A 13,538-nucleotide genomic window follows, 5' to 3' on the forward strand; every position below is an offset into this window, starting at 1 on the left:
CAGAACAAGTGTTGAAAGCAGAGCTAAAATCCACAAGCAAGGTCCTCATATAGGTGCTGGGAGTCCAAATGTTGAAGAATTTAATGAATGCACAAGTAAACTGCATCTTCAACCAAGTGATTTGCTTTATAAGCAAACTGCAGCAAGTCAAGAAGAGGATTAGTAACAGACTTAAGGTTCATAACTACTGAAGTCAGAACAACTGGCCTATAATCATTAAGCCCAGTGATCTTATCTTTCTTGGAAGCTGGAATACTTGTAGCAACTTTAGAGCAGTCCAGAACCCTGCATACTTTCAGGGAGGTGTTAAATATCTCAGTGAAGACAGGTGATCTGCACAGTGCCTTCTAGTACTAGGCAAGACACCGTCAGGGCCTGTGACTTTCCTAATGTTCTGTTTTCCACATAGTTTTCAAATGTCCTCATGGCTCACAGAAAATAGAGAATGGGATAGAGGGAGGGGGCAAAGGGGGTGGGGGAGGGAGACTGAAATGGTGAACGAGGGGATGGTGATATTGGAGTGGTGTGAAAGGGAGGAAATAAGGGGCTCAGCATATCAGGATCAGAGTAGAGGTAGATGCTGGTTGTCCCTATCAGACTGGCAATAAAACTGATTGAGTTGTTCAGAGGGAGACTCAGGAGCACCTTAGTTTGAAGTTGGTAAGACTTTGCAGAGAACTTCAGACTGCCCGGTAATTGTGGAATTCTCTCGCTAGCTTTTGCCACTTTTAGAGCTTTATTAAACTTCAGTTTTGCAGAGTGATATTCCTCTCTGTTTCCAGACCTACAGGCATAATCCTTAGCAGATCTGAGAGTCCTCCACTAGATCTCAATATTTCCATTTCCAACTCAGATAGCCAAAATAAAAGAAGTTTAGATTTAAAGCCTGATGAAAATAGATGGAAAATTGTTTGATTTCTCAGGCAATAAAAAGAGGACACTACTGTTTTGTTAAGCTGGGATGAGTGTGAATAGAAGCTTGGCAAGAATGCCAAGCTCACTGTTGTTGTTTGCAAGTTTGCACATAGTCAAAGAGTACAACCACACAGAAACAGGTCCTTTGCCTCATCTCATCTCTGCCAGCCTGCTTTTACCCCTAGTCACATCCACCTGTACCCTGACTGTAGCCCTCCAAACCTCTCTAATCCATGTACCTATCCAAATTTCTCTTAAATATCACAATTGAACCCACATCCATCACTTCCGCTGGAATCTCATGCACATCACTCACCGAGTGAAGTAGTTCCCCCTTAGTTTCCCCATAACTATTTCACCTTTCATCCTAAACCTTTGACCTCTAATTCTAGCTTCACCCAACCTGAATGGAATTGACATAGTTCTATGTAGAAGTGAATGTTGTCGGTTGAAAGGCAAGTACAAAGGAATGAGCATATCCAAAATGCAGGAAAAAAACTGACAGTTTTTCTTCACCTTTTCATACTCTTCTTCATTTGGGTTGTGTTTCTGTAACCATTCTGCCAACGGATGGTCTTTGAAAGATCCTGTCACCCCATGCTCCACCTGGATTTTCCGCAAGGTCTCTGCATGTGGAATCAACTCCACCATTCCTGAAAAACATGAAAAACAGCGACTGAACAATGTACACAGCAGGTATGGGCTATTACCTTGCTAAATCCAGAAGTGGTTGTTGATACAGAATATTGTATAATTTCCATGGACTGTTCTACTGCTAAACCTTGATTTCATTTCTTTTCTTCATGGTGTTCTTTATCTGATTTAGTCTCCTTGATGCTGAACTTCGACCCATTGAAACACATTGGAAGTTACCAGATTTAATTCCTACACTGCACAAAGCAAGAAACTGAATGGGAAAGAACCCCCCCAGCAACCAGGACATCTTCAAGGAGTGATGCATAAAAAAAATGGCATCCATCATTAAGGATCTCCACCTCCCAGGACATGCCCTCTTCTCATTGCTACCATCAAGAGGAGGTACAGGATCCTGAAAGCACATACTTAATTATATAACTATAATTTAGTTTTTATAACTATATACATCTATAACTTACAGTTTTTATTATGTATTGCCACATACTCCTGCTGCATAACAATAAATTTCACAACATATGTCAGTGATATTAAATCTGATTTTGATTCAAAAGATTAAAAACCTCTATTTCTATGGCATCTTTCACAGGTCATCCAGAACAATTTACAATCAATAGATTACTTTTGAATTATAATCACAATTCTAATGCCAGAACTGTACCACTTTGCCTACAAGGTCACGAGAACAGCAATGAAATAATGACTAGGTAATTGATTTTAGCTACTTTGCTTGAACATAATTATTAGCCAAGAAACTGGGCAAAATATCTGTCCTTCAAAGTAGAGCTGCGGGAGATCTTTGACATTTACACGAAAGGCGGTGTTCTTACATTGTTAAAGTGTTAAAGTTAAACTTACAACCCCCATCACAGGAGCAACAAAGCTACTAAGGTGGAAGGTGGTTAACCATCACAGCCCCTACAGCACATTATAATTACCCCCAATAGCACTATACATCAAATGCCCACTGACAGACAGCATCCAGGCTCAGAATGGTCATCTTATTGACTTATCAGATGACATCTGACAGAACCGCTCTATTAGATATAATCTAACCAGCTATATCTAGTTAGATTTAGTAATTATAAATAATCTCCAGAGACAGGCCATTGGATGTACTTATAACGATATGCAACTGAAATGTTGAAAGGGATCTTGTAAGGAGTTTGTACATTCTCCCCACGATTGTGTAGGTTTCCTCAGGGTGCTCTTGGGTTTCCTTCCACAGTCCAAAGATGTACTGGTTGTTTGGTTATTTGGTCATTGTAAATAATAATAATAATAATATTAATAATAATAAGTACTTTATTGATCTCGAGTGGGAAATTCTTTTGCTACAGCAGCAATATTTAAAAACACACTTAGCAATGTGCAGAGTTAACTAATAGTAACATTTACATGTTTATAAAATAATATACACAGTAATAATGTATCAATTTGCAATAATAACATATGAAATAATAAAGTAGAAACTATTGTACTATGATATGTGTGCTCCTGTTGCACAGAGATGAACTGTTGTATATGCTTATTGCATTTGGTAGGAAAGATTATCTGCAACGATCCTTATGACAGTGAAGCGAAATGAGTCTGTTCAAAAAGGTACTCAGTTGCTTATTCAGTACGTCATAGAGAGGATGTGCCAGATTGTCCATAAGGAATAATAGTTTGTTCAGTGACCTCCTTTCTACCACTAATTCAAAAGAGTTGGGATTGTAACCAAGGATGGATCCAGCCTTTTTGATGAGTTTATTTATTCTTTTTGCATCACCAGCACCCACCAATGGTGTTCCTTCAACATAAAGCAGCAAAGACGACTGCACTTGCTACAACAGACTGGTATAAGATCTACAACATGCTGCTGCACACACTAAAGGATCTCAGCTTCCTTAGAAGACAGAGGCTGCTCATCCCCTTCTTGTAAACAGCCATGGTGTTGGCTCTCCAGTTAAGTCTGATGTTGAGGTGAACGCTCAAGTATTTGTACTCCTCCACCAATGCAACCTCTTCTCCCAGAACATATACAGGATTTGACACAGTTCTCTTCCTCCTAAAATCAATTACCATCTCCCGTGATTAGGCTTGGATTAAATTGGGTGATGGCTGGGTGGTGTGGCTCGAAGGGCCCACTCCGTGCTGTATCTCAATAAATAAACAAGTAAATAAACATATTAGGTGTAAAAAAAAAACCACACTACCAGATGGAATACTGGTTTTGGTGTTATCCCAAAATTCTCTTTAACAGAGAGAAATATTAAGTAGGATACAAAACCAAATCTTTGAGGGTCATATCTGTTAAAATCACCCTGGTGTCACATGGCAGGTTCAGTAAACGTTAAAGAAATTATAAAAAGCACAATGCACAATTAAGATGAGACAGTTTAAAAGGGGGGGGGGGGTGATGTTTGAGATGTTTTAAGTTTTCCCATCATTTGAGACCTTTGCAGAATCTTCCTGATTGCAGATGTCAATCATAAAATTCAACATGGTTGGCAGCGGAAAGGAGTCTCCAAACACAAAGACCTCAAAGCTTGCCCAAATTTAATGGTCTATCAGACAAAAATGATTCTTGTCTTCATATATTTTTGAGGCCTGGACTGGAAGGCCAGCATTACTTCACAAAATATCTAGTCACTCATCAGTGGATCCAACACTTACCTCATCAGTCACCTCCTCAAGACAGAGGTCTGTTTAAGGTAGGTTTTTCTTTTACAGATAAATTTATTTGTCACATGTACATTGAAGCATACAGTAAAATAAACGACCACCTCATTCTGGGGCAGCATGGTAGCGTAATGGCTAGCACAAAGCTTTACAGTATCAGCAATCCAGGTTCAATTCCCACCACTGTTCTGTAAGGAGTTTGCAAGTTCTCCCCATGACTGTGTGGGTTTCCTCTGGGTGCTTCAGTTTCTTCCCACAGTCCAAAGACATTCCAGTTGGTAGGTTAATTAGTCATTGTAAACTGTCCCGTGATTAGGCTAGGGTTAAATTGGGGGTTACTGGGCAGCACAGCTCAAAGGGCCAGAAGGGCCAGAAATAAACCAACAGACAAACTTGCTGGGGGCAAACCGCAAATGTTGCATGCTTTCAATGCCAACATAACGTGCCCACAACTTACTAACCCCAACTCAAAACGTCTTTGAGAAACTGGAGCACCAGGAGGAAAACAGAATATCAAGTGGCCACATGGTCACAGGGAAAATGTACAAAGTTCTTACAGTCTGCGGTGAAAATTGGACCTTGATCTTACAGCTAGCGTTGTAAAATCTTATGCTAACCCTATACTACCGTGTGGCTCCAAAGAAGAATCAGAGTAATAATTGCGCAAGCTCAAGATGAATAAGAGGTTTACCTCGCTCCCATCCTGTCGCGGTGCACTTGAAGAAGATCATACGCATATCCAGGCCCTCCTGAATCCAGATCTTGTTCATGATGTGAATCATTTGAAGTGTCAACATGTCCTGTCGCAAGTCATCCCCAGTCTAGACAATAATCATACACAACAAGGGTTAAGCACGTTTGGTTATCCTACTGTCTCCCCTCCGTTCCTGAACAGAATGATTCTTGATAATATTTACATCCATGCAGGGCAGCAGGTCTATATTATTGAACTAATGCAACATTTATTGTGCTCGTGTCTAGATAGCAAGTCCAGGTCACCTAACATCCTTCAATTTCCCCACTCTCCATGAACGGAGCTTTATTGGGGTAGCGTTTCTACAAGAACAGAGCTTTATCATCTTGCATCTCTGCACCTAGACTGTAAGGTTTGGTAAACTATTCAAATAAGAGGTCATGTCAATGACTCCCACTGTTACTCTTACTAAGATCTGCACATGGGCCTCTTTCTGTAACCTCACTGGAGAATTGTTAGAATGATAATTTAAATTTTTATAGGCAGTTAATTTTAACTAAACACTTCATACTAATCGAAAAAAAAATCAGATAATTGCAAGTCAAATAGAAATTGAAATGGATTGAATGGGTATTAATACTTGGAAGCAATGATGAATTTCAAAGTCATGAGTTGCAGTAGTGCGAGTATCACTTAATTAGAGCAGTGGCAGAGATGTCGCACAATATGCAACCATTCTGTCTTTATGTGTAGGGCTGAGCCATGAGCAAGATTACAAAGTATTTTTTTATTATCAAAGTACATATATGTCACCATATACAACCCTGAGATTCATCTTCTTGTGGGCATATTCAGCAAATCTATAGAATCAATGATGATAACAAATCAATGAATGACTGACAAATTACAGCTTCCAACCAGAGTGCAGAAGACAACAAACTGTGCAAATGCAAGAAAGAAAGTAGTAGTAGTAGTAGTAGTAGTAATTAATAATAATAATAATAAAGCAATAAATATCAAGAACATGAGATGAAGAGTCCTTAAAAAGTGAGCTGTTAGGTTCTGGGACCATTTCAGTGATGAGGCAAGTGAAGTTGAGTGAAATTATCCAGTTTATTCAAGAGCTTATTGGCTGAGGGGAAGTAACTGTTCCTGAAGTTAGCGGTGCGAGTCCTAAGGCTCTTGTACCTTTGTCTTGATGGCAGCAATGAGAAGAAGGCATGACCTGGGTGTTGGGAATCCTTGATAATGGATACTTCTTTCCTGCGACAGTGTTTCATGTGGATGTGCTCAACGGTGGAGAGGGCTTTACCCGTGATGGATGAAGCACATCCACATACTTTTTTTCTTAAAAAGGTCTTGAAATCCTCCTGGAAGTCATGACCCCCACATTGAAAAATGATAATCTGGTGGCTTGTATTTAAACCCCATCTCAGCAACTTGGGAATTTATATCCAGTTAATCGTGGTTATTAATTATTACACTGTGCTGTACTGTTCTATATTATATGACATAAAATGGAATGAAAATGCACCAGCTCATGATGACAGCAGATCTACCAGAAAACTAAAAAGAAAAATCAAGTTCCTTAATATTCTAATGGAAGGTAACCTTTCACCTTCCCCAGTATTTACAGTCAGCAACATGGTTGACTCTTCCTCTGAGAAGCACAAGCAAGCACTTAGCTTAGCAGCAGTTAAGCACAAGCAATAAATCTGAGCAAATGAATGAATTTTTAAAAATTATGGCATACAATCTTAGATGAAGAAGGGTCTTAACACGAAACATCAATAGTTTACTCTTTTTCACAGATGCTGCCTGACTTGTTGATTTCCTCCAGCGTTTTGTGTGTGCTGCTCTAGAAAAGTATTTTTGGCTTCTTTACCCAAGGATGTCTGGGCAAAGTACATCCTTTCAAATCAGATGAACAATTCACATTGGTAGAAATAATTTAAAATCCATGATATACACAGAATCACCTGTTTTGCAGACACTAGTCAAAGGTGTATATTTATTCTCATTAGCCAGACATGGTCAGAGCTGTTTGTGTTTCTGGGGAATCTAACCAACAAGGACTATTGTTATTATTATACAAAATACACGAACTGATTCCTAATCCAAGGGATTTCAAGCATTTACTTCACAAATATAATTACTGGCTCCTGTCACCTCTGTCACATTCTTAGCCACTGGACTGATAAAAATGCAATCCTGACTTGTCACTACACATTCTGAGAAATCTATTTATGACTGACTGGGAGTATGAGCCAAAAACATACAAGAACAAATCAATCCATTCTGTTTACTGTTCCATCTCCAAGTAGTAAAGCATTTGATTTTTCCTCTTTCCACACACGCAGCTCTATACACTATGCTCATTGACACGCACAGTGCGAGGAGCTGCTTTCAGATCTGACAGTGTCTTTCTTTAGCTGTCAGTGTAGTCCAAGACAACTGGCTTTACAATCATCCTTTCTCTTTCCTCCACTCTTGCCAAGCCTGGCAAACCTCCATGTGAGAAGTTCTGAATACCAACTGAGTACATCGTACCATTCTGCGCCGTAAATTATTCAAAGTAAATCAGTAGCCATGAAATCATCGTCTTTAGATGAATTGCACTCTTTGGCCATGTCCCAAGTAACTGGCACAGATTCACTCACAATGTTTCAAAATGTGTCCCAAATTAGATAAACTTACCTTAACAATGATGTCAATGTTATCCCCCAAAGGGTCTGCATTGATGAAGGAAATCTTCAGAGGCACAGCATTAGAATTGAAGAAAGAGCAAGCCTGCAGATGCAAAAATAATAACCACATGTCACGTGGTAGTATCCAGGTTTCCTTCAATCAGTGGGGGCTGGGGGGTGACACCATAGCGTAGCGGTTAGCACAAAGCCTTACAGTACAGGTGACTGGATACAATTCTTGCCGCTGCTGTAAGGAGTTTGTACCTTCTCCCCATGACTGTGGGTTTACTCTGTGTGCTCCAATTTCCTCCCATAGCTCAAATACGTATCTGTTGATAGGTTAATTAGTCATTGTCATGTGATTAGGCTCAGTTTAAATCAGGGGATTGCTGGGCATCATGGCTTAAAGGACCAGAAGGGCCTATTTCACACTGAATCTTAATAAAGAAATAAACTTTTGCAATCTAAATCAGTACAATGCTTTTCAATTGGTACGATGGATAATCAAAGGCAGGGTGATAACCACAGACATGGTGAATCAAGTCTCGCAGGCAGCCCTTTCAACTATAAAGGGAGAACAATGAGGGTCTCTCTCTCAGACGACTGGACAGTCACCCTTCACCTAACAAACAAATCAAGGGCTGTACGCAATGATTCAAAGTTGATTGGAAGGGGAAACTAGTAGGGATGACGGCAGGGATGATTGGATTTTCTGGGGGTAATTTAAGAGGCACAGGATAGATATATCCCCAAGATGAATAAGGAATCTAAAGGGAGGACGAGGCAACTGAGAATGACAAGGAAGTCAAAGACAGCATAAAAGCTAAAGGGAGGACATATAATATGGCAAAAATACTTGGGAGGTTAGGAGATTGGGAAGCTTTAAAAAACTAACTTAAGGCAACTAAGAAAGCCATAAAGAGATAAAAGATGAAACATGAAGTTAAGTAAACCAATAACAACAAAAAGGATACCAATAGATTTTTTATTTCAGATATACAGTATAAAGAGTAAAAGAGGTGAAAATGGATATTAGACCGATTGAAAATGACACTGTTGAGGTAGTAATGGGGAACAAAGAAACGATAGACAATCTTAAGTATTTGCATCAATCTTCACTGTGAAGAACACTACCAATGTGGCAGAAATTCATGTGTTGAGGGGGCAGAAATGAATGTAGGTGCTTTTACTAATGAGCAAGTGCTTGGCAAGCTGAAAGGGCTGAAGGTAAATAAGTAACCTGGACCAGGTGGACTACACCTCAGGGTCCAGAGACAGCTGAAGAGATTGTGGAATCATTAGTAATGATCTTTCAAGAATCACTAGACTCTGGAATAGTTTCAAAGGACTGGAAAATTGCAAATATCATTCCACTCTTTAAGGGCGAGAGACAATTACAGGTCAGTAGTTGGGAAGATGTTGCAAGTCATTATTAAGGTTGAGGTTTCAGGGGACTTGGAGGCACATGAGTAAGGAGGCCAAAGTCAGTATGGTTTGTTGGAATTTTTAGAGGAAATAACAGGCAAGACAGACAAAGGAAAGTCAGTGGATGTTGTTTACTTGGATTTTCAGAAAGCCTTTGACTAAATTTTGCACATGAAGCTGCTTAACAAGATAACAGCCCATGGTATTACAGGAAAGATACTAGCAAGGATAGACGATTGGCTGATTTGCAGGAGGCAAAGAGTTGAAATAAAGATCGTCTATTCTGGTTGGCTGCCAGTGACAAGTGATGTTCCACAGGTGATGGTATTGGGACTGCATTTTTTCACATTTTATGTCAATGATTTTGATGAGAAGGACTTTCCTGCCTGCCCATCAACCTTTCTCTGGTGCTCCTTCTCCTCCCCACATCCTTTTTCTTTCTTCCATGGCCTTCTGCCCTTCACTAATCAACTTCCTAGCTCTTAGCTTCATCCCTTCCCCTCCAAATTTCACCTGTCTCCTGGTGTTTCTCTCTTCCCCTCCCCCCACCTTTCAAATCTACTCCTCAGCCTTATTACTCCAGTCCTGCTGAAGGGTTTCTACCTGAAACATCGACTGTACTTTTTTTTCCCCATAGATGCTGCCTGGCCTGCTGAGATCCTCCAGCATTTTGTGTGTGTTGCTCAGATTTCCAGCATCTGCAGATTTTCTCGTTTGTGTTGATGATGGAATTGACAGCTTTGTGGCCAAGTTTGTGGATGATATGAAGATAGGTGGAATAGGTAGTATTGAGGAAGCAGGGAGGCTGCAGAAGGACTTCGACAGATTAGAAGAATGGGTAGATGGAATTCAGTGTGGTAAAGTGTATGGTCATACATTTTGGTAAAAGGAATAAAGGCACTGACTATTTTCTAAATGAGGAGTAAATTCAAAATTCAGAAGTGCAAAGGGACTTCGGAATCCTTTTGCAGGATTCCCTAAAGTTAACTTGCAATTTGAGTTGGAGGTAGGGACGGAAAGTACAACGTTAGCATGCATTTTGAAAGGATTAGAATATAAGAGCAATGATTTGATGCTGAGGCTTTATAAGGCATTGGCCAGTCAGTACTTGGGAGTATTGCGAGTGGTTTTGGGTCTCTTATTTAAGAAAAGATGTGTTAGCATTGGAGTGGGCCCAGAGGTGGTTCACGAGAATTATTCCAGAAATAAAAGGATTAATATATGAGGTGCTTTTGATGGCCCTGGACCTGAACTTGGTGGAATTTAGAAGAATGGGGGGACATCTCATTGAAACGTATTGAATATTGAAACACCTAGACAGAGTGGATGTGGAGAGGATGTTTCCTACAGTGGGCATGTCTAGGACCAGAGAGCACAGCCTCACAATGGAGAGATGTTCATTTAGCACAGAGATGAGAAGGGATTTCTTTAGCCAGACGGTGGTGAATCTGTGGAATTCATTGCCACCAAAGGTTATGGAGGCCAAGTCATTGAGTATATTTAAAGTAGAGGTTGATAGGTTCTTGGTTAGATAGAGAATCAAAGGTTATGGGGAGAAGGCAGGAGAATGGGGTTGAGAGGGATTATAAATCAGCCATGATGGAATAGCAGATCTGACTCAATGGGTCGAGTGGCCTAATTTGGCTCTTATATCCTATTTGTTGTAGGATTCAGTTGTGAATGGTAGCTTTCTACTATCCCTCCTTCTTAAGTGAAAATGATTCACCTGCAAGGTTTGACCAAGTGCTGACAGACTGTTTGTCTAAGAGAAACACCAGTCAGGATTACACCTTGCCAATACTCACGCAAATATACTTCCTGGCTGCATTCACTGGATGATGACCCATGAACCTGATCCTTTCATGCTTTTGTAACTCTACACCTAAGCTGTTGAGAACAATTGCAGTGTCCTTTACCTGCTAGAACCCATGTTCAATACAGATGATTCAGGGCTTAAACAGCTCATTACAGTTTCCCAAAACATTTTCAACTAAACCCTTTACATCCTCCATAATGATGTTACCATAGACTGTATTGTGTTGTGCTGAAGACTCCATAGTTATTGTGGCAGTAACACATTACAAACCATTCATTGTACATGCAAACCCCAATGACCTATTCTTGGATCGTTTTATTCAGGCATAACAAACCAGTCCTTGATGCAGAATTGCTGCATGTGTGATTCTGGCCTGGAACTGATGAGATGTATTTCCAAAGGGGATCGGGAAAAAGTGGGAGAGCCAGGCATGATGTGTCACACCATGTGGGTGGTCCAATTCCAAATGACTGAAAAAAATCCTTGGAAGTTTAGTAAACAGTTCTAAAAGAAGCAGAAATGAGAGCGAGAAGAGAATGATCATACTGACATCTGCAGAAAATTACATACCTTTGGATTTACCCCTTTGGCTAAAAGACTGGGGTTTAAAGGCAAACGACAATGATTCTGAAAGCTGAAGAACTGTTGCACTACCTCCATGTTTTCACGCAAAACAGTCTGCAGAAGAGGAAAAAAAAATTAATGAATTTCATTCAGAATTTCTGTTATGTTAAATCTCAGGCAGTATGCAATACACTAGTTACAATGCAAAACAAAGTCTAAATCCCCAAGTATATACATCTTACGAGGAAAGATTGATCAGACTAGGGCTTCTCTCTTTGGAGTGAAGGTGGATGAGAGGCAACGTGATAGAGGTGTACAAGATGATGAGGCATAGATTGAGTGGTTGGCCAGAAATTGTTTTCCAAGGACGGAAATGGCTAATACAAGGGGGCATAATTTTAAGGCGACTGGAGGAAAGTATAATGGGGGATGTCAGAGGAAAGATTTTGTTATTTTTTAAAAATATACACAGAGTGGTGGGTGTGTGGAACACCCTGCCAGGGGTGGTGGAAGAGGCAGATACATTAGGGACATTTAAAAAGCTATTAGATAGGCACATAAATGATAGAAAAATGGAGGGCTATGTAGGAGGGAAGAGTTAGACTGATCTTAGAATTAGAGTAGGTTAATAGGCTGAGACACCATTGTGGGCTGAATGGCCTGAACTGCGCTGTTGTGTTCCATGTTCACACACTGCTCTTTGCTTAGACTGTGTCAATGCTGTCTTCCAGAAGAGGGAGATCAACCAGCAAGACCAGAAAGGTAGACAGAGCAAGGAGGATCAAGCCCAGCTTTTTCAGGAAATCCTAATGCATTTCAGAGGGCTACAACACTTGTCTCTTCTTTTCTGTCAAAGTTTAGTACAAATCAGAAAAGCAATGGAATTTGGAAATTTAGCTCAAACTTTTTATATTTAAGTCAACGACATTTCAAAGAGAAAAGAGGCGGCATTCTGACCAGGGGAAATTTAACTGCAGATGGTATTGAACAAACTAGTATGTGGCTCTACAAGCCTTTGGTGTAATTATCTAGTATGAAGTTTGTGCTCTAAAACCGTCCTAAACAAGCAGGACAAAAAGGTCAATATTAGATCGTCCCTGCATGTACTGACCTGGCGAGCTGACAGAGTGGTGTCTCTGACCTTCTGTGCTATCTTGGCCAGAATCTGGACGAGTTTGGTCTGTTTATCAAACTCTTCCCTCATGCCCTTCCCCACACAGCATAGCAAGGCTCCAAGAAGATGCTGGTATCGAGCATTGAAATGGGAGTCATTCAATGCATTCTTCAGTAACCTGGAAAGAAATATTTTTAAAAAATCAAGCACAAATAACATTACATAAAAAGGGAAGAATTAAACAGAGAAAGTCACATGATAGAATAAAATTTTCACAAACTTTGCTCCATATCCTAAATATCGATTGGTATTCTGTTAATTTCAGCCCATTGTATGGTATTTCAACATTAAATATATTATTACAATTATATACAATTTAAGATAAGGAGACTACAATCTGATTACCCACTGCACACAAGAGCAGAACAAGGGGACTACAGGCACATGATGGTTACTGATAAGACTATAAGACATAGGACTACTAGACATTTGTCTAATTGAGTCTGCTCCACCACTCCATCATGGCTGATTTATTAACTCACTCAACCCCCATTCTCCTGCCATCTCCATGCAATCTCTGTGCCCTTAAACATCAAGAAACTATCTACCTCTGCTTCATGCATACTCAATGACTTTACCTCTATGCCATCTGTGGCAATGAATTCCACAGACACACAAACTTTTAGCTAAAGAAATTCCTCCTCATCTTTATTCTAAAGGGAAGTCCCTGTATTCTGGGCTATACCACCTGGTCCTAGACTCCCCCACTACAGGAAACCTCCTCCCCACATCCACTCTCAGCCTTTCAATATTTAATAAGTTTCAATGAGATCTTCCTCGCTCTTCTAAACTCCAGCGAATACAGGCCCAGAGCCATCAAATGCTCCTTATACATTAGTCCAGGAATGAAGGGGATAGCTCCAATGCAAGCATATCCCTTCTTAGATAAGAAGCTCAAAATAGCCCACAATATTCCAAGTGTGGTCGACCAATGCCTTTTAAAGC

General features: G+C 40.1%; 1 protein-coding gene across 2 annotated transcripts in view; it reads right to left on the reverse strand.

The window, feature by feature from the left end:
• Window positions 1-13,538, reverse strand: part of pik3c2b (phosphatidylinositol-4-phosphate 3-kinase, catalytic subunit type 2 beta) — a 167,578-nt gene that overhangs the window by 34,002 nt on the left and 120,038 nt on the right. For both annotated transcript variants that reach the window (XM_059950209.1, XM_059950210.1), the window contains exons 19-23: window positions 12,531-12,711; window positions 11,426-11,533; window positions 7,625-7,717; window positions 4,925-5,054; window positions 1,432-1,568 (exon numbers count right to left, since the gene is read on the reverse strand). In XM_059950209.1, the coding sequence (XP_059806192.1) occupies window positions 1,432-1,568; window positions 4,925-5,054; window positions 7,625-7,717; window positions 11,426-11,533; window positions 12,531-12,711 (649 nt within the window). The remainder of the gene's footprint in view (window positions 1-1,431; window positions 1,569-4,924; window positions 5,055-7,624; window positions 7,718-11,425; window positions 11,534-12,530; window positions 12,712-13,538) is intronic.

This window comes from Hypanus sabinus, chromosome 25 (genome assembly GCF_030144855.1).
Source record: "Hypanus sabinus isolate sHypSab1 chromosome 25, sHypSab1.hap1, whole genome shotgun sequence".
NCBI classification, from domain to species: domain Eukaryota; kingdom Metazoa; phylum Chordata; class Chondrichthyes; order Myliobatiformes; family Dasyatidae; genus Hypanus; species Hypanus sabinus.